The 23,756-nt window shown below is 48.5% G+C and overlaps 1 protein-coding gene across 1 annotated transcript in view; it reads right to left on the reverse strand.

The window, feature by feature from the left end:
* Positions 1-23,756, reverse strand: part of LOC111185804 (dynein axonemal heavy chain 2) — an 84,427-nt gene that overhangs the window by 21,185 nt on the left and 39,486 nt on the right. The window contains 29 exon segments of the mRNA XM_089899939.1: positions 11-221; positions 1,526-1,665; positions 1,777-1,909; positions 3,332-3,471; positions 3,750-3,910; positions 4,157-4,324; positions 4,678-4,827; positions 4,985-5,115; positions 5,244-5,329; positions 5,529-5,717; positions 6,462-6,566; positions 7,758-7,982; positions 8,137-8,335; positions 8,651-8,742; positions 8,921-9,073; positions 10,485-10,643; positions 10,735-10,872; positions 11,386-11,522; positions 11,735-11,852; positions 12,096-12,314; positions 19,151-19,276; positions 19,559-19,711; positions 20,041-20,168; positions 20,905-21,085; positions 21,649-21,838; positions 21,939-22,042; positions 22,488-22,676; positions 22,986-23,096; positions 23,573-23,698. Of these exon segments, the coding sequence (XP_089756065.1) occupies positions 11-221; positions 1,526-1,665; positions 1,777-1,909; positions 3,332-3,471; positions 3,750-3,910; positions 4,157-4,324; positions 4,678-4,827; positions 4,985-5,115; positions 5,244-5,329; positions 5,529-5,717; positions 6,462-6,566; positions 7,758-7,982; positions 8,137-8,335; positions 8,651-8,742; positions 8,921-9,073; positions 10,485-10,643; positions 10,735-10,872; positions 11,386-11,522; positions 11,735-11,852; positions 12,096-12,314; positions 19,151-19,276; positions 19,559-19,711; positions 20,041-20,168; positions 20,905-21,085; positions 21,649-21,838; positions 21,939-22,042; positions 22,488-22,676; positions 22,986-23,096; positions 23,573-23,698 (4,362 nt within the window).

Here is a 23,756-nt window from a genome sequence, read left to right on the forward strand (position 1 = left end):
GCGGGGGCACCTTCTGCTGCTCATCCGCTTCCCGCTTCTGCTGCACGATGATGACCAGGTACTCCTCGCACTGTTTCTGGAACTCAGCCACCTTTTTCTTGGCATCCTCCAGCTCCAAAGACATCACTTCCACCTTTTCCCTAGTTTCATCGATCTTAAACAACCCCGTCCGCAGCTTATTGGCTTGGTCCAGCAGCTCCTGCTGCTTCTCTGCCAGCAAGCTAGGGGACAGAGTAGGATCGGTGCCTCAGGAGCCGGGGCACCCAGAAAGGAGAGGCCCATTTAGTCTCTTCCTTCCCAGAGCGGCTCTGGGCCCTGTCTTCCTGCCCGTTGCCACCAACACCATCCTGGTCAGATTTTTATCATTTCCTGCCTGGATCGTTGCCAACAGCCTCCCAGCCGGTCTTCCTGCTTCCAGACTCTCGTGCCTCTGATTTATTCTACACACCGCTGTCAGAATCAGCTTGCTTGCTACTGTTTTCATCACACCACTTCCCTACTTGAGACTCTTCCCCGCTGTGCAGGAGACAGGGGGGCTGCAGTGAACCAGAAAACACAAACTTCTTCTCTCAAGGGGGTGGCCATCTCTGCGCTCCAACCTGTTTTTCTCCATTTGAGAATGAATGTGGGCTCAGTATTGCCACAATTTCTGACGCTTCAAGACAGACTGGAAATCTGGAGTTTTCTAAGGCTCCCCAAGTTTTAAATGTTGGCAACTCACTCAAAAATGAGTTTTAACATTGTACAGCCAAAGAAAAATGTCTATGCAAGATTGTTTTCTGGATTAAGTAATAATATGCATGTAGAGAGCTTAATGCAGTGACTGGGAAATCCTAAACAGGATGTTAGCCTGTGTACCCAGGGAAGGCAAGGACTTTATTTTGTTAACTGGCATATATATTACAAGCATCTAAAAGAGTGCCTGGCACAGAGTAGGTGCTCAAAAATATATTTTAAATGAATGAATTAATATTGGCTATCATTATTATTACAAATGGCTTTTTCTTCACCTTTGAAATACTAAATCCAATAAATGAGTTGTTTTTTTTTTACCTTACTCTTATATCCTTCAAAGCAAATTATTGTGTTGTGCACATAAAAACTCAGTCAGTACAACTTAATGAATGAATATACAATTCTTGGGAATGGTGGAAAGTCTAGAAGATGTTAAAGGCAGAGAGAAGAGGACCTACATTGTCATATATACCCATAATATAATGTCACAGCTGTATTGTGGTTGGGAAGAGAGACATCATTCTAGAAGATAAGGACAGAGAGGTGTATAAAGTGGTCACAGCCAGAGGGCCCCTGAGATGGCCATGTCCCCTGGAAACCCCATCTCTCTGTTTAACTTCCTGGACAGAATCAAGGTCTCTGGCATCTCTGCCATCCCACCTCAACATCCCAGTCCTCAAGCGGGTCCCCTTGGCCAGCTCCTGGATATTTTCCCTGACTTCATTTCACCAAGCACCCTCGAAAGACACCAAGCTCCCTGGCCCTCTGTGCCCCCTACTCTTCATCATACTTTTTATATCCAGATACAAGTTCCAGGTAGTTGGTGGGTGTGACGTAGTTGTGTCTTCGAAGTTCCAGCAGCATCTTCTGGGAATACTGAGCCACTGACCAGTGCATGGTGACGAAGATCTGGGCCACCTTCCTGTGGATCTGAGGCCAATTCATAGAGGATGTGAGACAGAGCAAGAGTAAAGGCAGACAGAGAACAGAAATGGGCGGGAGGTGCAGGGGGGTGAGGAGAGGTGGGGAGGAGGGCCTCACGTTCTCCTGGGTCCCCAGGTCTGCTCCCACCAGATACTTCTCAGCCACCTCCAGCAGGGCCTCGCGGGGCCACTCTGAGAACCAGTTGATGGTTGTGCAGTTCACCAGGGCTGGGTACTGGCGGATCCAGTTCCTGGCGCGGGTTTCGAGAGGCAGTTAAGCCCAATCGCAGACTCAGCCTCCAGCGAGGGGCTTCGTCACAGCCCCACCCACTCCCCAGGAACCTAAAAGCCCCACCCCCGTGCTCCTGTATCTCCTTGTCCAGGTTTTGCTCCCCTCAGAGCTGATTCAGTGCAGGATTTAGAAACAGGTTCTGCGGTCAGAAAGACCCGATTCCACACCAACTAGGTGTGGATCTCGGGGCAAGTGATGTAATCTTTTGAACGTCATTTTCCTTAGCTCTAATATGGGAATAACAAAACATACTAACTAGAGTTGTTAGGGGATTCAGTGGGGTGACGCGTGTAAAATGCTTAGCACAGAGCCTGGTACATGGTAAATATGCCATAAACCAAAAAGATTAAAAGATAAACAAAATGGTAACCCAAACTGCCTCTCTGCACAAGTTCTCTGTCGTCCTATTTTCCAATGCCTTTGAAAATCTAGTCATACCCAGAATGGATCAAATGTGGTGTATACACACGATGGAATATTATTCAGCCTTAAAGAGGCAGGAGATTCTGACACCTGCTACAACATGGATGAACCTTGGGACGTTATGCTAAGTGAAATAAGTCAGTCACAAAAAGACAAATAATGTATGATTCCACCTCTACGTGGTATCTAGAGTGGTCACTCACAGAGGCAGAAAGTAGAAGGCTGGTTGCCAGGGCCTGGGGGTGGTGGGGGAAATGGGCAGTTGGCCAGTGGGTATAGAGTTACAGTTTTGCACAATGAGAATGTTCCAGAAATCTGTTGCACAACAGTGTGAATATACTTAACACTGCTGAGCTGTATACTTAAAACTGGTTAGAGACTTCCCTTGTGGCGTGGTGGGTAAGACTCTGTGCTCCCAATGCAGGGGGCCCAGGTTCACTCCCTGGTCAGGGAACTAGATCCTGCACGCATGCCGTAACTAAGAAGGCTGCATGCCGCAACTAAAGATCCCATGTGCCACAACTGAGACCTGGCAACCAAGATAAATAAATAAACATTTTTTTTTAATTTAAGAACTTCTCTTTAGCAAAAACAAAAAACCCCAAAAAGCTTAAAGAAAGTGAGGAAACAAGCCACAAACCTGAAAAAAATATGGCTAAAACGATTAAATTTTATGTGTGCTTTTAACCACAATTAAAAATTTTAAAACAAAACATAAAAACCACCTCCATCTTCCGGAAAAATAAAGAAATCTGATACACCAGAAGGCTCCCATGTAAGCAGCAGGAACTTGCTGAAAGAAACACAGGCTACAGCCAGGAGGCGGGGTGTACAGGGCTGGAGAGGCCAGCGCTATTCCTGAGTCTCGCCGGAAGAAGGCACAGAGGCCAGAACCGGGGAGGAGGACCCCGCGATGAGTGGGGGCCTCGAGGGAGAAGAAGGCTGTAACAAGAGTCACCTGAAGGGGTCGCCCACGGGGCTGAGGCAGAGGATGATGTGCAGGTTGTTCCGCACGCGCTCGGTGAAGTAGGCGAAGAGGCTGTCCGAGGACTCGGACACCTGCTCGGCGCGGGCCTGCTCTATGATGTGCGTCTGGATCTGCGTGGAAGCCGCAGTCAGAGGGTTGAGGTTCCAAGGGCAGAACCCAGGGCTGGAGGGAGGAGGGAGCAGCAGGTGGCGCTGGGCTCACAGGGTGTGGGCTTTAAAGCAGCTCGGCCCACTAGCGTCCCGCGAGGGAGGATGGCAAAAGAGGAAGCACCACCTAATGGGGGGCTGGAGGGAGGGGGTGCTACGGCAGCATCCTCTGGGATTAGGTGAGAAGGGGTTAGTTAGGAAGGCCAAAGAACCAACTGGTAGTGGGTGTGGAAGGATCGCACCTCTTCAAATTCATCCACCTTATAGAGATTGGGGACCTCGCCTGAGCTGAGGATGTTGTTAATGTCCTCTAGGAATGATTCGTCAGCAACCTGGGTGTCCACAAAAAGGAAGGACGTGGCCTTGAGCTCTACCCCAGCCTGGCGATACAGACGCTTGATATCTGGGCCAGAGGAGACAGAAACACTCTTCAGATTCAGCATCCTGTCCCTCCTTCTCCTTCTGAGATTCAGGAGCCCTCCCCCAGCTGGCAACACATACATGACACCGTCCTGTACCCCACCCGGGCCTGGCGCGGCTCCCTACCCGGCTTCCATCCCTCCTCTCACTTGTCATCACAGGAAGTTCAGGCATCTGATCTTTCACTCCCAGCCCCAAACCCTCTTCCATCTCAGAAATCCAGAGTTACCGTCTCGGAATTCCTGCTTTCGATAATGTTTGGTGACCTCAATCTGGAAGGTGATGTACTCGCAGATGGCTGAGGCCAAGCGGGCCAGACTCTGGCGTCCGCTGCCCCCAATGCCCACCAAGAGCATGTTGCCCCGAGGCTGTCCAATGACCCGCACAATCCGTGTGACTGGAGGGTAGGGGGTAGGGGGTGGGGGTAATGAGTTGGTTGAACAACCTCAGGGGACCTCCAGGCCCTAGGCTGGGGACTGGGACGACTAAAACTGCAGTAGAGGAACCAGGCAGCGTGGCAAGAGGTTGGTGTCTGAAGCACTGGTAGCAATTCAACTCTCAACCTCCACCATCTCTGTTAAACACCATCATCAAGGAAAACCCCACCCATGGCCACAAGCACATCTGGGGTTAGGGAGGAAGGCAACTTCTGAGACTTGATTTGGGAGCAACCTGGGAAGAGATCCCTATTTCCTTGGAATATCCCATAACTGGGATGCTGGAGAAGGGATGGGAGCAGGAGGTGCTCACTGTGTTCAATGGCCTCTCGGAAGAGCACCAGCTGCATTGGCACGACGGCGGGTGACAGGTTGTACTCATTTAGCGCCGTCTCCATGGCTGTCCTCAGGACCGTCAGATCCGTCAGGTCTTCATACACCTTGGGCTCCCGCAGGAAGTCCCCTAGGTCGTGGGAAGAGGGGGGCAGATCTCAAATGCCTGGTCCTCCCCAGGCTTCCCCAAAGGGCCCTACACGTCCATGGGACTTGGTGCCCCGCCTCCCCTTCTAACCCATCTCCTAAGAGTCTCCAGCCTAGAGGGGCCACAGCTCCCAGCTCACCAAAGATGGGAGAACGTTTGTTGGGACAAAGGTTATGAAATGTGAGGTCAAAGAAGGAGCCGAGTTTGTCACTTATGATGCCCACGAAGGCTTCCATGTCTGCTGTGTCAACTAGTCGGTCAGAGAAGACTCTGTTGGGAGGGAGCTGGGGTGAGATCTGGGAATGAAGAGGAGCGTGGTCTTGGGGAAGGGACAGGCGGGTGGGGGGTGGAGGCTTGGGCTTGGGAAGGCCTGGACCTGGCAGGCACAGCTACCTCACCTGAAACATTCATGGATCCAGAGTCGTGTGATGCTGAACTTGGTATCGTGAAAGTCCTTGCTGGCTCTCAGCATGCCCTGGAACACCTAGGGAAGGGGCGTGGCTAGTGGGATGGAGGGAGGGAAGAGAGTCCCTCCAGAAGTTTTAGAGAAAGCAGCATTCCCGGATGGGGGTGGTTTGGGGTGTGTGGGATGCTACTGAGCTCCAAGGCTTACTTTGAGGAGAGGAGAATGCCTCCAGGGAGGCTGTGCTGGGCCAAAGGGACAAGGTCTGACAGAGTTTCACCTTGGAGATGTCTCGAAGGTTGAAGAGGTAGTGGATCTTGGCAGGCGTGGGCAGGAAGCGCTGTACCACAGTGTTGTACACATCCAAGGTGGCCTTGGTCACCACATCCCCAGTGGGCTTCACCTCTTCCTCAAAGTCCTGGAGCTTCTGATTGATCATGGTGCCGAATATCCGGATGATCTGCGACTCCTAGAAACAGGCTCTCAGACTCAACATTGCAGGCTCATGACCTTTCACCCAAGGCGGGGACTAGGGTCAGGGGAGAAAAGCACTTGTCTTGGGGGCAGAATTTAAGGGGGGCACAAAAAACCCTCAGAAATCAAGAGAAATAATGCTTTAGTGTAGTATTTAAAAATCAAGATTAATGGAAACTGTCCACGATGAACGAATACGAACATTTTAAATAAAGACGGGATCCGTATTGCTGGTTTTTCCTTTTGCCTCAGGCTCTCATGAGGCTCAGCACGGTACTATACTGATCTTGTACTTATTTAAAATTTTGGCGTCTTGTTCATTGTGAATTTTTGGCATAAATTTTTTTTAACGTTACATGAAAATATTATTTATCTTGACTTCTGAGGGCTTTGGGTGCCCCTGAGTGCCTCCCTCGCCTCACCCTAGCCCTGGGCCGCTCCCAGCTCTCTGCTTTGGAGGCTCTACCTTCCTTGTCTGTTTGGTCCCCACTCTCTGCCCACTGGGACTGGTAGGCTTCACATGCCAGAGCCAGGCTACACTTTCACTCCGCAGCTCTCCTAGCTCAGCAGAAGCAAGGCTCCTGCAGAGAGCGGTCTCCCCTCCACGTATCATAGCTCCCTGAGTGCAACTCAGCCCTGGGGGTCCTTGGGCCCCTCTGTGATCTGCCCCGTCGTTCTCTGAGCCACAGATGGCTTTGCCTTCTACAGTCCCCTCCCCCAGCCCTCAGGATGCCCTCACCGTAGGGAAGGTCATGTTGATGATGTTGAAGCGACTCTGCAGCCTTGGGGAGATGACGGTCCGTCCACCCCCGGAAGGGCCCATGGCAGCCATCAAGAACATGTCCTAGAGAGCAAAGACCAGATGGGGTGGGGGGTGGGGGTGGGGGGTGGAGACAGGTGAGAGGACGGGAAGAGAGGGAGCATGGAAATAGGGAGGATGTGAGAGGAGCCATGAGGAAGAGAGGAGATGGAGGGACAAACGGGAAGAGGGAAGACAGGGACAGAAAGAGCAGGAAGAAACACGGAGTAGTAGGGGCAGGGAAAGGTGAGGGGAAGGAAGGGATTTGGGACATTTTTACAGAATTACTAAAGTAATGTATTTGTTCTTATTTCATCATTATAATCCATGTTCCCAAATTGGAAAATAGAAGAGAGTCAAAAAAACAACATTTGGGCTTCCCTGGTGGCGCAGTGGTTGAGAGTCCGCCTGCCGATGCAGGGGACACGGGTTCGTGCCCCGGTCCGGGAAGATCCCACATGCCGCGGAGCGGCTGGGCCCGTGAGCCATGGCCGCTGAGCCTGCGCATCCGGAGCCTGTGCTCCGAAACGGGAGAGGCCACAGCAGTGAGAGGCCCGCGTACCAGAAAAAAAAAAAACAAAAAAACAACATTTGATTACATCTTCTAGACTTTCTCTTCTTTTCTATTTTAAATATATATATATATATATATATATATATATATATATACATGTATCTGTGTATGTATGTGCATGTTTTTTCTCAGAAACATATGAATATATTATTAGGTGAGTTTCGGACCCCAAGGGCCAGATAGATGAGTGCCCCAGATATCAGGCTGGAATGGCTGCCCATTGATTCAGGAAAAAGAAACAAGACATTCAGAATCCCATGGGAGAAAAGCCAGGACTGAAGGGAGATGCCTGGATTCTGGGTGGGGAGCGGAGGTGGTTACTGAAACAGTGGGAGGTGGAGAGGCCTGGAGACGGGGTTATGGGCAGCTCTGGTTGGCATCAGCGTTGCCATGGGAGCAAGGTATAAGAGGCCTGGGAAAGGAGTGGAAGTTGGAGGACAGGCTCCCTTGGTCAGGAAGCACAGGACAGTCAGTGAGGAGGGTTACTAACAGGAATTGATAACCTAGGAGCCAGATGTCTGGGTCCTGAGAAAGGCAGGACACTCGTGTGCGGGGAGGAACATAGGCTTACAGGATTCTATCCTGGGGTCCCAGAGGAGCGGGGACTGAACCCATCATGGGCGGGAACGGAGGCCTGAAGGACAAATTTTCGGGATGCTTACTCGAATGTACTTGATGGTCTGCTTCGTTCGATCATACCAGAAGCCATAGTCAATCCAGAGGCGAATCAGCTCCAGGGGGGGCTGGGACCCAAACGTGTCCTTAGCTGGCATATTTAGGTCATCCATGAAGGTGATCATGCTTTTGCCTCCAAATGGCACATAGACACCCTTGGTTCGCTTCTCCACCCTGCTCTCAATGATGCTCTGCACATTATTGGATGTGGTCTGGTGAAAAAGGCACAGAATGAATGCTTGGGTCCCCCAGGAGAAATCCGGGGTTAGAGAGGAGTGTCGACCAGGCACTTGGATCCTCCAAGGGGGAGCAGAGGCAGGGAAAGAGCAGGGAGCTGGCGGCCTGGCCCTGGGTCCTGCCACACACCTGTGCAGACATGTTGACAGTGAGCACTGACCACTGGCTGGAGGGCAAGGACTGCAGGACACTCTGAGCGATGGACGTCTTTCCAGTCCCCACGGGACCCACCAGCAGGACGGGGTTCTGGTTGGCCACCAAGGTGCTCACCAGGTAGTTGTAGCGGACAGTGTCAACGGTGGGCACCATGATCTTGTAGAAGGGGAAGCTGGTGGGGAAAGGGACTGTGTCTCAAGATCGTGGCCCGCTCCTTTCTAACTCCCGCTTCCTTCTGCCCTGCAGTGTTTATCCTTCTCCGGCATCACCACTCTCTAATCACCAAGCCTGCCTCCTGCGGGGTCCGGGGATCAGGCATTCTCCTGAAGGACCCTGTCCCATTTCCTCTAGATCCCACTTCCTGCACTGCCTTGGGATCCACCCTCTCTTCCTACAGCTCACTTTTGCACCCCTCTTTGGCTCTCTCACCACATCTCCCACCCACTGCAGTCCCAAGCCTGACCCATCCCCCATGTCCGGCTCTCACTTTGGAGGGTAGCGCCAACTCTTAGGGAGCTTCTCCTCAAATGATGTCCAACTCCGCATCTTGGGGTCCACAAAATACTCGTACACTGTGTCCTGAGGAGGGAATGTGTGGCGGGTTACCAAAGCCTTCCTTTAGCTTTTCCCTGCCCAGAAAAAGCGCTCACAGACCACTGGGCAGAAGAAAGAGAGCTGGGTGGCAGGCTGAGGCTCAAGAAGAGTCCAAGGATCAGGGATGCAGAAAAATAGGGCAGCTGGGTTTGAGGGCCCTGACCTTGTTGGGGAAAGTGCCCTCAATCTCTCGGAGGTAACTGTCGATCTTCTTGCGGCCCTCCTCATCCACGGAGGCACACACAGACCAGATCATGCTGAACACAAATGTCAGCTCTACCATGGAGACAAAGTTCTCACCATCAGCTGGGTTCACCTGGGTGGAAAAGGAGAAACGGAAATACCGTAAATCTATAAGAGGTGGAGGCGTCTAATTTTGGCAGCTCATCACAAAGGCTTAGAGTTTCCCTCCCTTCCTGGTTCTGTTTGGAAAACCATGTGGCTGTAGATAAACCTAAATCAAAACATTTAAATAAACCTACTAAGTTACAGCGACATGGTGGGAAATTGTGTTGAGACTCCATTGTCTACCATATTGAATCCAGAATCTTCAGTCTGTCCTTCCAGCTCAACACACATCTCACCATCCTCTTCTCGGGGTCTCTGCTGCAGCTAAGAGGGGTTGTAACACTGCCAACACCATCCACCCATCACCCACCCTGCCCAGCGGGGACTGACTCTTGTGTCTCTGTGTTTTTGCAAAAGCCATTCCCTTTACCTAGACTGCCCTCCTCTCTTTGTTTTGTTCATCAGCGTTCTTCCCCCTACCCAGTCCTCCTTAGAAGCTGGGTGCCATTGACACTATATTACTGTCCTTTTCCCCTATGTCATTTTGCAACTTCACCTACATACTTTTAATTTATATTAACCATACCAGGAATGACACATACTGTTATAGATCTTAATTGTTATATAACTTTATATTAATAGTTGAGTGATCTGTCAATGTCCTTAAAAACAATATGAACCATTTCTAGGCAGTGATTTAATCTCAACAGAAAAATACTCAATTTTGGTCCTTACTCCATAATTCTAAACCAAACAAAAATTTTCTTAAATATCAGTTAATCTGAAAATTTCTAAAACCCCTCATCAGATTAGGTGGGGAGCTCCTCCCAGCAGAAACAGTATCCCAGGGTCTTCCCCAGCGGTCCAGTGGTTAAGACTTCACCTTACAATGCAGGGGGTGCGGGTTCAATCCCTGGTTGGGGAGCTAAGCTCCCACATGCCTTGCAGCCAAAAAAACAAAACATAAAACAGAAGCAATATTGTAACAAATTCAGTAAAGGCTTTAAAAATGGTCCATATCCAAAAAAAAAATTCTTAAAAAACAAACAAAAAAGAAACAGTATCCTAAGGCCTCACAGATTCCAAGACTTAATATTTAATTTTTGAAAGGATGGAGAAATGAGGAACCAAATGAACCATCCTCAGCTCCCAGATATGGGAAGGAAATTACAGTGAGACCCACTGTGTACTATATCTGATTTAGAGTCCTTAGTTTGGCCTCCCAGTGTGCATGCACATATGCGCATGCAAATGCACACACGCACACACACACACACACACACACACACACACCGCTCGCTGCCTCCACGGTTGCTGAGGCCTCCCCTTGGAGTCTCTGCTCCACTCAAGCCTCATGTTCCAACTGTGTCTCAGACACACCATTTCCCTGAAGTTGTCCCAGGAGGTCGAGAGCCCTTCCTGCCCTGGTCCTCCCTCACCCCATTCTCCGGTGTGGCCAGGGCTGAGTACAGATCGCAGAGGGAGATGATGCCGCTGTATTCCGGGAGGGGCACCAGCTCGTGGCAGTTGTTCTTCTTAAAGGTCAGCATCTTGTTGATGAACTTTTCGAACATGCGCTGAAGAGGCTCTGCCTCTACCTGGAGTTGAATAAGCAGGGGCTCTGAATTATTCTTGTGTCCCCTCCGCAGGCCCCACCGGTTCCTTTCCTCTCCTCCATTTCCTTCATACCTTTGGCCTCTTCTCCAGCCATGACTGAACATAGGGCTTCCAGCCCAGGTCAGCGTAGTCAGTGTACACCACCCCGCAGCGAGACACAGTGGCTGGGGAGGCCACTGCCAAGTTTTCCACTTCGAACAGGAGAGACACCTATGGATATACTTGGTCAGAACCTTGTCTTTCCCTCAGTAATAAAAACACCCAGAATTCTGATGCCCCAAGGTGTCTCTACTGAGTACCACGTGTGGCAGGATGAATAAAGACCTAAGCTTTACAAATGATTTGTTAAAAGAAATCAGGGTTTATTCAAGGTCATCCTTATGAAAAATCACTCTCTCGCTCACATTGTTTGAGCGGGTGGGAAAGGGTGGGCTTTACAAAAGCCCACGAATTGTAACTCTGGGTGCACAACGGAAGGTCATCCCTCATATGTCAGTGGCAATGAGGCTGCCTCAGTCCACACAGTGCATCCTAGTACATCGTGTTTTCTATACAGTTGTCCTCAGAGTCTGTGGTAAGACAGGCATTTCTTCTTCAGTCACAGGTTGCCCTGAATCCAGGCATCCTCCTCCTGGGCGTTCCTATAGAACTTCCCCTTCTTGTTGGATGCCCCTGCTCTTCCCCTTAGCCCTGCCCCAGGCCCTCCAGTTTCCACTCCCAAACCTGCTCAGGCATCGCGATGCGCTCTCCGTTGATAAGGGTCAGCACTTTGTTATCGTCCATGACAGAGTTCATGCTCTCAATCCACAGTGTGTCCACAGGGCCATCGAAAAGGATCCACTTCTCATCCGGCTTCTCGTCTTGGTCGGAGGTAGATGATAAGGAAACCAGAGCTCTGTTACCCAGCCCTCCCTCCACACTCATCTCCCTGGAGACGCAAGCAGTTGCTTCCTGGTGATCTCCGCATTCCCCAAGCATTTTTCCCCCCAAAGTGAGCTTTCTATCCCCAGACTGCCCACCCACACAGGAGATTTAGGCATCTGCTCTCCCTGCCCCAAGATCCTTTGGGTACCTGCACAAGCCGTCCGCATGACACTGGACAGGACGCCGTCTGTCCATTCATTAGTGTTGAGGTCATATTCCCCATACAGCTCCCCTAGGGACAGTGCCTTAGGGTTCAAAGGGAACTCCTAAAAATGACACAGGAAGGGGGTTTTGAGCTGCCTGCTGACACAAATCCCAAGATGTCCCTTTATTTCCAGCCTCCCTTTATTTCCAGGTATTTGTATTTGGCCCCTGTCTCTCTCATCCCTCCCAGGCCGCCCTCCTGGTCTGCACCACCCTCCCAGACACCTACGCACCCCTGCCCCCAGCCTCACTGTCTTCCTGCTACTCAAATCTCCTCCAGTGGCCCCACTGTCCCAGGTCCGTACTCTGACAATGTTGAAGTTGGGCTCTCCGGCGCGGCACAGGGAGGACAAGGACGACTGAAGAATTCTCCACGAGGCAGTCTTGCCGCTGCCTGTGCAGCCCACGATCATGGTGGAGTGGCGGGAGTTCTTGGTTTCATACAGCTGGATAACCTTGGTGAGGGTGAACGGGATGGTCTGCAGGCCCATATCCCGAATCTCCTGCTCAATGGTCTCCCGCAGCTGAGAGAAGGGAAAATACAGGAAGCAGAAGAAAAAGGGTGCGGCTTGTAAGGGACTTTCAAAAGCTCACCGATACCTGGAAGGATAACGTGCAAACCATTAAAAATTGCACCAGGGCCCTTCGCACCCTGACAGTTGTTTGTTCCTTGGGAGGCTGGCCAATTGCAGAGTTAAGAGACTGGGCTCTGGAGTCAGCCAGCCTGGGGCCCCAGCTTTCAGCTATGTGAACCTGAGCAAGTTAACTTCTTTGAGCCTCAGTTTCCTAATCTGTTAAATGGGAGTAATGATGGTACTTCCCGCGTAGGGCTGTTGTATTAGGTAAGATAGTCAATGTAAAACACAATGTCTGACACGCAGCTCTACACATCTTTTCTAATATCATTCAACAAATATTTATTAAGCCTGTAAAGTATGTGCCAAGCAGTGTGCTGGGTGCTGAGAACAAATTAGTGTTCATCCTATCGCAGAGCCCACAGTCTGGTGGGGAAGCCAGACATTAAACAAATCATCACCTAAGTTAAAAAGATGAAAACTCAAATTCAAAAAGATACATGCACCCCAATGTTCATAGCAGCACTATTTACAATAGCCAAGACATGGAAGCAACCTAAATGCTTGTCAACAGATGAATGGATAAAGAAGATGTGGTATATTTATACAATGAAATATTACTCAGCCATGAAAAAGAATGAAAGAATACCATTTGCAGCAACATGGATGAATCTAGAGATTGTCATCTTAAGTCAGACAGAGAAAGACAAATATCACATGATATCACTTACATGTGGAATCTAAAAAAATGATACAAATGAACTAATTTACAAAACAGAAATAGACTCATAGACATTGAAAGCAAACTCATGGTTACCAAAGGGGGAAAGGCGTGGATAAACTAGGAGTTTGAGATTAACAGATACAAACTACTATATATAAAATAAACAAGGACCTACTATATAGCACAGGGAACTATATATAATATCTTATAATAACCTATAATAGGAAAGAATGTGAAAATATATATATATATATAAAACTAAGTCACTTTAGGGCTTCCCTGGTGGCGCAGTGGTTGAGAGTCCGCCTGCCGATGCAGGGGACACAGGTTCATGCCCTGGTCTGGGAAGATTCCCACATGCCGCGGAGCGGCTGGGCCTGTGAGCCATGGCCGCTGAACCTGCGTGTCCGGAGCCTGTGCTCTGCAATGGGAGAGGCCACAACAGTGAGAGGCCCACGTACCACAAAAAAAACTAAGTCACTTTGCTGTACACCTGAAACTAACACAACATTGTAAATCAACTCTACCCCATTAAAAATTTTAAAAACAAAAATGAAAAATAAAGAAATGCTTATAGAACCATGACCCATGTGGGTCCCAGAAGAGTGTGACATTTTTAAATACACAGCCAATGCAACCAAGTAAGTTCAAACAGTGCAAGATTTTACTTGTATCTCTCAAACACCACTAAGAGGCCTCACCCTTACTACTTCCCTCCACTGTCTGAGAATTAGTTGTATTAGCATGTTTGGGTGTATTTGTGTGTGTGTGCTTGTTTAGCATCATGCCAAAAGTTTAAAATGTCACATTTACTCAGTTTAAAATATCCTGTAATTTCTTCTTTGACCCATGAGTTATTTAGAATTGTACTGCCTAATTTCCAAACATTTGGAATAATTATATATTGTTACCAATTTCTAGTTTAATTCTATTGTGGTCAGAGATCATCCTCTGTATAATTTTCAATCATTTGAAGTTTATGAGACCGCCACTTAATAATCCAGTGCACAGTCAATTTTGGTAAACGCTCCTTGCATACTTGAGAAGAATATGTGTCTGCAATTATATGCATATAATGTTCTAATGTGTCAGGTCAAATCTGTTAAAAGCATTCAAATCCGTATCTTTTAGAAAAATATTTATTTACTTATTCATTTTATTTTTGGCCATGTCGGGTCTTAGTTGTGGCATGCGGGAACTTTCCCTGTGGGGCACAGGCTCTTTGTTGCAGTGCTCGGGCTTCTCTCTAGTTGTGGCACGCGGGCTCAGTAGTCGTGGCTTGCGGGCTTAGTTGCCCCATGGCATGTGGGATCTTAGTTCCCTGACCAGGGATCAAACCCATGTCCCCTGCATTGGAAGGCAGATTCTTAACCACTGGACCACCAGGGAAGTCCCTCAAATCTGTATCTTTATGGATTTTTTTTTTCTTTTTTTTGGCCACAACACACAACTTGTGGGATCTTAGTTCCTGGACCAGGATTGAACCCGGGCCACGGCAGTGAAAGCACTGAGTCCTAACCAGTGGACTGCCAGGAAACTCCCTTTATGGATTTTTTTATCCGCTTATTTTATCAGTTTCTGAGAGAAGCATGTCCAGATTTCCCACTAGGGTTGTGGATTTATCAGTTTCTACTTTTAGTTCTGTCGATTTTGTTTTATGCATTTTCTAGCTCTATTATTAAGTGCATACAAATTTAGAATGCCATATCTTTCTGAGCATTGGCCCTTTTATCATTATGAAATGTCCCCCTTTATCTTTAATATTCTTCTTGCCATAAAGTCTACTTTGCCTGATATCAGTAGAGTTAACATTGTGATCAGAAAATGTGTTCTGAATAAATTCCCTTGAAATTTTTGAGGCAGATTTATGACCTTTACATGGTCAAGTAACCTAAATATTCTATGTATGCTTGAAAAACATGGTTATTCTTCAGTTATTGAATGCAACTGCTGTCAATGTCTTGGTTAACTCAAGATTGATTGTGTTGTTCAAATCTTCTTTAACAAAACTGATTTTTAGTCTGCTTGGCCTATCAGTTACTGAGAGATGTGAAGAGCGCCACTACGATTGTAGATTTGTCTATTTCTCTTTGAAATTCTGAAAAATTTTGTTCTATTTATTTTGAGGCCATATTATTAGATGCATGCAAATTTAGAATTGTTGTATCTTCCTGGTGAATTGAACTTTTTATTATTATGAAGCGACTCTATTTCTGGTAATTCATTTTGCCTTAAGATCTATGTTGTCTGATATTGCTACCCCAGCTTCCTTTTGATTAGTGTCTACCTGATGTATTTTTCTAGTCTTTGACTCTCCACCCTTTGTCTTTACGTTTTACATGTGTCTCTTGTAAACAGTATTAAATATTAGTATAACAATGTATATGATTCAATACATGATTATTTTTCCTTTCCTGCACAACTTTTTGGTTTTCCCTAGGGGCTAATAGTTGCTCTGGTTTTTTGTTTGCTTAGTTTTTAATATACTGATCTTTAACTCAACTCCAAACTCTGCCAGTTGAGTAAGTCTCTCAAAACTTTTATTCTCATCAGGTATCGATGTCCTCTTCTTAAAGAAGTCTGGGGACTTCCCTGGTGGTCCAGTGGTGCAGAGTCCACCTTACAACGCAGGGGACGTGGGTTCGATCCCTGGTCAGGGAACTAAAGTTCCACATGCCACGGGGCAACTAAGCCCACACGCCAGAACTACTGAGCTCGCGTGCCTCAACTAGAGAGCCTGCATGCTGCAAACTACAGAGCCCACACGTTCTGGAGCCCTGGAGCCCACATGCCACAGCTAGAAAAGAGAAAGAGCCGTGCACCACAACGAAAGGTCCTGCACGCCTCAACAAAGATCTCATGTGCTGCAACTAAGACCCAAAGCAGCCAAAACTAAATAAAATAAATAAATAAATCATAATTTTAAAAAAATCTTAAAAAAAAAAAAAAAGAAGTCTGCCTGAACCTTCAGCTTTGCTTCAGTTTGGATTGGCTTCTCTCTTTGTCTGGTGCACAACTGTCATCCCGTGTCCTCTATCTTCCTCTTTCTTGGAATGCTCCTGCACTGTGGTAGAGCACATCCTCTGGTAGCTTTCTGAGAAAAGGATGCAGTGGAGGTAATTTTTTTTTTTTTTTTTGAGAGTCTGCTTGTCTGAAACATCTCTGATCTAGCTTCCTCTGTGACAGGTTGTCTGGGTATAGCATTTGAGGTTGGAAATAATTTTCCTTCAGAATGTTGAAGCCTGCTTCATTGTTTACAGAGCCAATATTGCTATTGAGAAGTCCAACATTCTAATTCTTGATCTTTTGCATGTCATCTCTTTTTCTTCTCCCTTTTTGGAAGCTTGTTAAATCTTCTCCTTTTCCTAGTGTTTTAAAATTTCACAATGCTGGGCCTTGGTAAGGATTTGTTTTATCTATTATGTCATGCATTTATAGATCCTTTAATTATGGAAACTTAGATGCGACAGTTCTGGGGATTCTTCGTGAATTGTTTCATTACTGATCCTGGCCTCCTCCATTCCCTCTGTTCCTACTTTTTTTGGAACTGCTGGTATTTCAGTGTTGTCTTTCCTAGACTGGCACTTGAATCTTAATCTCTTTCCCGCTTTGTCTGCTCTGCTCTACTCTCTGGAATATTCCTTTTCCAATAGCATTTCATCAGTACTTCATGGATACAATACCTTAATCTTCTCTCTGAGTATACTAATGATAGATTTATTTTAAAAACTTTTCTTCTCTCTGCATTATCTATTTTCTCCAGTTTGCTTTTTCCTATTTGTTTTGGCTGCTTTCATGTTAGAGGCCTTCCTCAGATGTGTGGTGAGCCTTGGTTTTCGGCTCATATACAAGGGTGGAGGACTAAAGAGCTGAATGGAAGCTCTGAGTGTGTGAGTGGGGCCTGTAGACTGTGAGTGTCACTGTAGATGATTTATCTGGGACTTTTGTGGGGAAATTTCCATTGTCGATGTCTTGTTCGTTCCTCTTGGGACAGAGAGATTCCCCAGAGAGAACCCTTCTAATTTCCTGGCTGGCTGGCTGCCGGCATTCTGGGGGCTTCAGAGAAGGCTAAGGGTCTCAGCATTCAATGTGTAAACATTCACTTAATCCCCATTTTTAATAGAGTTTTCTCCCGCCCTCAACTATACCATGTGTCCCCCAGACCAGAGACCTACTATCCTTACCCTCTAGTCTTCCACCAAAGTGGGAGAGGCACGGCTATCCAGGGTCGCAGAGAAGGGGAGACCTGCTCCCAAGACTGTTTGCTGCCAATCCTTCTCGTTTCAGCTACACCTCCTTTACTCACTCCCCCCACCTACTCCCAACTCACAATTCTCCCCACTTCCAGCCTCTCAGGTTTGCTGAGTAAGTCACAACTTGATTCATTTATTTCCCATGTCACAATTTTGCTGTCATTGCCTCTCCCATTCTCCCCATCCTTTCGGGTATAGATGCCTTATTTGTAAAAATCTCTTTAGAGTAGTTGTAGCAGGTTTTCAAAAGGAAACAAAATTGTTTTTAATCCACCTTTTTATCTGGAAGTCCTCCCTGTGAGTTGCTGGATTTTTAACATTTCAATTATAATATTTTTTCATTTGTAGGAATGCTGTTGGTTCTTTTCAATCCTACTTTGTTTAGAAGTCTCTTGTTCCTGGATCACAGTTTCAAGCTCCTCTCTTGTTTCTTTATTTTTACTTATTTCTTTATTTATTTTGCTGTGCTGTGCGGCTTGCCCTTGCGGGATCTTAGCTCCCCGACCAGGGATCAAACCCTTGCCCTTGGCAGTGAAAGTGCAGAGTCCTAACCACTGGACCACCAGGGAATTCCCCTCTCTTATTTCTTTAAACATATTAAATTTAGTTATTTCTAGAATTCTGTGCTGATTATTTTCCATGTTTGAAGTCTTTGTGGATCTGATTCTGTTTTGTTGTTCTTCGGCATCCCATTCATAGTATCTTGTTTCCTTGTGTGTTTTGTGATTTTTGACCAGAAGCTGCTCATTTTCTTGGACTTTTATGAGAATTCTTTGAGGCTTAAGTTGAAGCTTCATTATTCTAGAAATAATTTGCATTTGCTTCTGCCAGTCACTTGGGGGAGACACTAACAAACTGGAAGTACTTTAAGTTCTAAATTTGAGATTTGGGGCATTACACATTAAAATAAATTATGACCAGGAGCCATGTGAGGGCTGACTTGTGGTTAGGAAATCTCAAAGGAGATTTTGCCCCTTCCTCTCATCATCAAAGGTCATGACAAGCATGTTTCTTTACTGCATGGACCCTCGTCAGTGGTGGGTTTCTCATTTTCCCACTTACTGAAGGTGTTTTCCCTTGTGGACGGAAGTTTATGCATGACTGGGTTTTCTGTTATACCTCAAAATGTGGGCTGCTTCATCTCCTACCCCCAGTGCCTTAAGTTCAACAAAAACTTTCGGGGAGAAATCCAGCTTTCTCATTTACTTGCCTCCCTGCTTTTACTCCCCCTCCTCATCCCAGGATTCTTTCTTTCTTGCCAGTTTAGCAATACATTTTAAAAGATGTATTTTTATATTTTTATCCAGCAGTTTAGTGGTTTCAACCGAAAGGATCATTCAGGGTATCTAAACTACCATACTGCCAGAGAAGAAAATTCCTACACTTTCTAAAATGCTCCTTCCCTGGCCTCTTCCATCCCACTCCTCTCACATTTCAAAGAGCTCCTAGCAGTCTCTCCTCAAAACTCCCTGAATGAGAAGAGAGGTAGAGAAAGGAGAGGGCTACCAGGTAGAAAGTAGAGAGGCCAGGGGATCAGCGGTCTCAGTGAAGTCAAGGAACTGATGAGTAGAAGTACCTGAGCAGCTGAGTCAGGGAGTAGGGAGTTGAGGTGAGAAAGTAGAATGTTTGAATAGGCCTGTATGGTTTTATAGATAAGGAAGCCCAAAGAGAGGCCAACTGTGTTGCTCAAAGTCACAGCCAGTGAATGGACAGCTAGTGAAGGACAGAACAAGGCCTGGAGGCCAGGTGTCCTGTTTCCAGACCCACATTCACACATGAGGTCAGGGAGAGTCTTGAGGAACAAATACCTTGCCGTAGTCAATGACCGGCAGCTCGATGCTGGGGAATAGATCTTGCACGATGGCATTGAAGAGTGGCACGTCCACTGAAGTTAGCTTGGCGATGTTCATGTCTCTCATCGAGAGCAGCAGAACCTGAATGGGAAAAGACAGAGACTCAGGCTCGCGAAGCCAGGGCCGAGGTACTCATTAGGCCCTTCCTCTCCAACTGGGTGAGAGGCAGGAGCTAAGAACAATGGATACATCCGAGCTAGTCTTTGGCGATAGGACAGGTGGAACTCAGGCAACACCTGAGGGGAGGGGCAGGAGGGTGGGAAACCTAAGCCTGCGAAAGTAAGGATCTCAAAAACTTCAGTGAAGGTGCATAGGACCAGTGACAATGGAGGTTAAGGTCCATCGGTTGTGTCCTCAATCTACCTCTTCATCAGACAGATCCGGCTGCAGGCGGCGCTTCTTGCCAGCGCAGTGCAGGAGGGAGGTGAGGGCACGTAGGCCAAAGTCATAATGGTCCTGTCTGGAGAGCTGCTGCATGGCCAGCGAGTAAAGTGTGTACACCTTCTTGGCCAGAATCTGGAGAACAAAATAGAGGAGGAAACAATCCATCTCCCCACCAATCCCTCTGCTTCATCTAGGGACAGTTACAGATCCAAGAAGCTAGGTCCCGGGACTTGGAGCAGCTGGGAAGTGCTCTATGCACAATTCTGATGAGAAGATCCTGTGAATCGTGCCATCAAGGACTAGTGACACCATAGAGGGGAGACCTCCCTCCATATCCTACTGACAGCCATGTAAGTTCCTTGTAGGATAAACTGATTATGAGGCCTCCAGGGGGTTCTCCGGTCCAGAGAATAATCACGGAAGGGAAATAAAGTGTTGGAGACAAGAGATTATCAGAATACCTTGCAGTTGCCAAATCCTTCCCCAAAGAGAATGATTTCTGCAATGAGGGTAGCATCGGGCACCACCATGGCAACTGGACGGAACATGGATTTAAGATTATCAGGAAGCTCTGTGCGACCAGCATAGCCTGGAAAACAGCACCATTTATTCAGAATCCATACTGCTTCCCAAAGACCTACTTCCTAATCAGTCCCATTTTCCCCATCCCCAGCTCTATCCCTAACTCTCTCCCCAGCTCCAACTCTGAGACCTCTTCCTTTCTCATCTCAGCCCTGGCTCTTCCCACACCACTTTGCTCTTCTTTCCTACCCCTGGTCCTTTCCTTAACCTTCTGCATGGCCCTGATTCAAACTCAAATCACAGAGCTGTCAAGTTCCCATCTCTCCAAGTTCCATGTATAACTCACGTTAGTGCTAATAGAAATCGCACCTGTTTATCTGATTCTTTCAGTACCAGAACCTTTCCTGTTTTCTCCTAGTTCCTTCCCCCAGAGCTGTTCTCAGGCACCAGTAATGAGAGACCCTAGGCCCTGCACTTTGGGGGAGGTTCTCCCATTCGGCAAAAGGGATGGCAGACACACCAGAACTCTGGGAGCTAGTCCAACAAAAGAAGATGGCTAAGCACTTTAAAAGACTAGGGCTACATATATGCCTGCAAGCTGTTATTAATCCCTTTAGGGAGAACAGTAAGATTGCCACCCCTTCTCCCAGAAATGTGTATGTTTATCCTTCTCTCACACTTTATGGTCTTTAGCCACATTTCACTTGGCTAAAAACACTGGCAGGGGGTGGGGGGATGCACAGTTATTTGCCCTGAACACTCAGTTCTCCCCGCAGGAGTCCCATCCACTCCCAGGCCCTTACCAGGGTTCATGGTGATGAAGATCCCACAGGACCACACCAGATTTATTTCAAAGCCCTCAAAATAGAAGCGGGTGAGGCCGGCAGCCAGGGCTGAGAGGATGGACAGGATCTGCTGGGCCACCACGGATAGCACTTCCACGTTGATGCGGTTAAACTCATCAAAGCAGCCCCAGGCGCCCATCTGTGGGTGGGGGGGAGTTGCTGGGAGCAAGAAAAGTACCCCCAGACTGGGAGAAACTAAAAATTGTGACTAACATATTCTCCCTGAAATGTTTGGATAGGAGCAGCAGCCTCTAAAATGAATGTGTGTGTGTGTGTGTGCGCACGCGCGCGTGTGTGTGTGTGTGCGCACGCGCGTGCGTGTGTGTGTGTGTGTGTGTGTGTGTGTGGTGGAGGGGGCCCCGTAGCACTGTTGTGGTTTCTGGCCAGAACTTTCCATCAGACAGGAAGGATCTAGGGGAATGCCTGAGAGGTGTGGGTGGGAAAGTGACCAGGGTAGGGAACTTGTGGGTGTTGAGCGACTCCAGTGTGCATGAGTTATTGAATCCTTACATAATCTTGTGATTTTGCAAATAAGCAAAGTGAAGCTCAGGGAGGCGCAGGGATTTCCCCAGTTGTAAGAACTAAATGAGGCGATGCAGTGTCGTCAGCTACAAAGCACTGAAACAGATCTGGGTTTCAGCTGATTTTCTAGAACTAAAAGATATCGAAGGGGCCTCCTGGCCAGGCTGGCAGGATGCTAACCTGGGCCAGGCCTGAGTACATCCGGCCCATGGACTTATAGTCCAGACCCTCAGAGCAGTTGACCACGATGACATATATGCCGAGGGCCTTGCCCAGGTCCTTGACGGTCTCGGTCTTCCCTGTGCCTGCGGGACCTTTGGGGGATCCACCTCGATGCAGGTGCAGGGCCGTGGTCAGTGTCATGTAACACCTGGGGATGGAGGACAGGACTCAAGCCGGACTCCTGGAAGCCTTGGCTCGGCATTCGCTGCCCCTACCCCAAGCCCCTTGTTTGCCTCCCCACGGCCGACCTGTCTGTCAGCGGGGTGATGACAAGCCGGCCAGAGTTACCCAAGTACTCATAACCATACTGGAACTGTGTGTTGGTCTGGCGGATCATACAGTCGTCGAGATCCTAGGGAAACAGGGCAGAGTAAGAGAGGGGCGGGCTTGGAGGAAGACACAGAGCTGCAGCGATGGCTGACAGGAGGACTGGAAGCGGCAGGGGAGTTGCAGGGAGAAGGCTGGGGGCTCCGTTCAGAGTTAGGAGGAGGGACGGGCTTACGGCCAAGATGGACACTGGGGGTCACGCTGCACGTGTCCAGCCCAAACTACTGCAGCAGCTGCTTGGAGTCTTTCTGAGTGCCGATCAAGTGACACCCAGCGTGGGCACTCCCTGGAAAAGCGCCACTTGCCACTCCTTACTTGGCAGATTCGAGAGAGAGTTACCAGCTGGATTAGGGTGCTGTGATAGGACTAAGGGTCGGGTTGGGATATTACTGTATTTAGAGAACATGAATTTAGTTAAAGCATTAGGATCGGGTTTAGGGTACGGGAGTGGGAAGCTGGCCCTTCGGCACCTTCTCCCAGTAGAAGCGCAGTTGGCTGAGCCAGTCGAAGGAGCTGACGTCCATGAGGCCACTCTTGTAAAGCTTCTCCAACACGTCCCGGGCATGGACTTCTATCGTCACCAGAGCCACAATTTTAAGGCGCATAATCTTGGTCAGGTTCCCCCTGATAGCTTCCGAGTACTTACTCAGTATTGACACCTGCGGAACGAGGTGCCAGAGAAGAAGGTGGCCCGAGCAATGCCACCAAACCCTAATCACGCCTCGTCCCAGCATCATTCCACATCCAACCGCAATGCTGACCCCACCCCCACTGCAGCTCCTGGCCCCCAACATCACCACAGGGAGACGTACTTCTGACCCACCCAACCTCTTCTTGCTGGACGCCTCCCATAACGCACCCTCGTTCGGACCCTTTCCCACCAGCTCATCGCTAATTCTGACCCAATGTATTGCCCCCTTCCTCCAGCTCTAACTCCAGGCCTCTCCCGTCCTGGCAGGGCTCCCCACCTGCTTCTTCTTCATGACCTTGAGGATTTTCTTGTCTCCCCGCTCCTTAGCTGTCAGCAGGCACGTGGTGACATCAGCCGTCCACTGGATCTGACTGGCAGTGATCACCACCTGGGGCACGTGTAGAGGCTCTATTCCAAAGCCCTGTCCCTGGCCACACACACAGCCCGGCTCCCAAAACCCAGCTTCTTCCGGGACCAGCTGCTACTCCTCTCACTACGCCTAAACTGCTCTGAAGGATGGGCACGTGCCCAAGTCAGGAGCTGAGGGTCCACGGTGCAGGCTTCTGGGGCCACAGCCCAGAACAGGGGGCAGGAAACCTGCCTTTTGTGCGACTCAAGAATCTGTCCTTAGGGACTTCCCTGGTGGTCCAGTGGCTAAGACTCCACGCTCCCAGTGCAGGGGGCCTGGGTGCGATCCCTGGTCAGGGAACTAGACCCCACATGCTGCAACTAAGACCCGATGCAGCCAAATAAATAAATAAATATTTAAAAGAAAAAAAGAAGAAGAAGATCCTGTCTTTACACTGGCTGCTTCCTTTCGGCTCGGTCCTCCTTGTTCCCTCATTTCCATTGACCCCAGCTCACCTGGCCAGCCCACTCCTTCACCCACTTGTCCCTCTTGTTAAGAAACTTCTTGAGGGCCAGGCGGCAGTTCCGGAGAAGGTCCCGGAGGGTCACCCTCATGGTCCGCTCCACATCACCAAGCCAGGACTGGGGGGAGGTAGGAACAGGGTGGCTCGCCCTAAGGGCCAGAGTCAGGAGTCCCCAG

The sequence above is a fragment of the Delphinapterus leucas genome, chromosome 19 (assembly GCF_059928025.1).
Source record: "Delphinapterus leucas isolate spDelLeu-1000000601 "Yukka" chromosome 19, BTC_Dleu_Yukka2, whole genome shotgun sequence".
Lineage (NCBI taxonomy): Eukaryota > Metazoa > Chordata > Mammalia > Artiodactyla > Monodontidae > Delphinapterus > Delphinapterus leucas.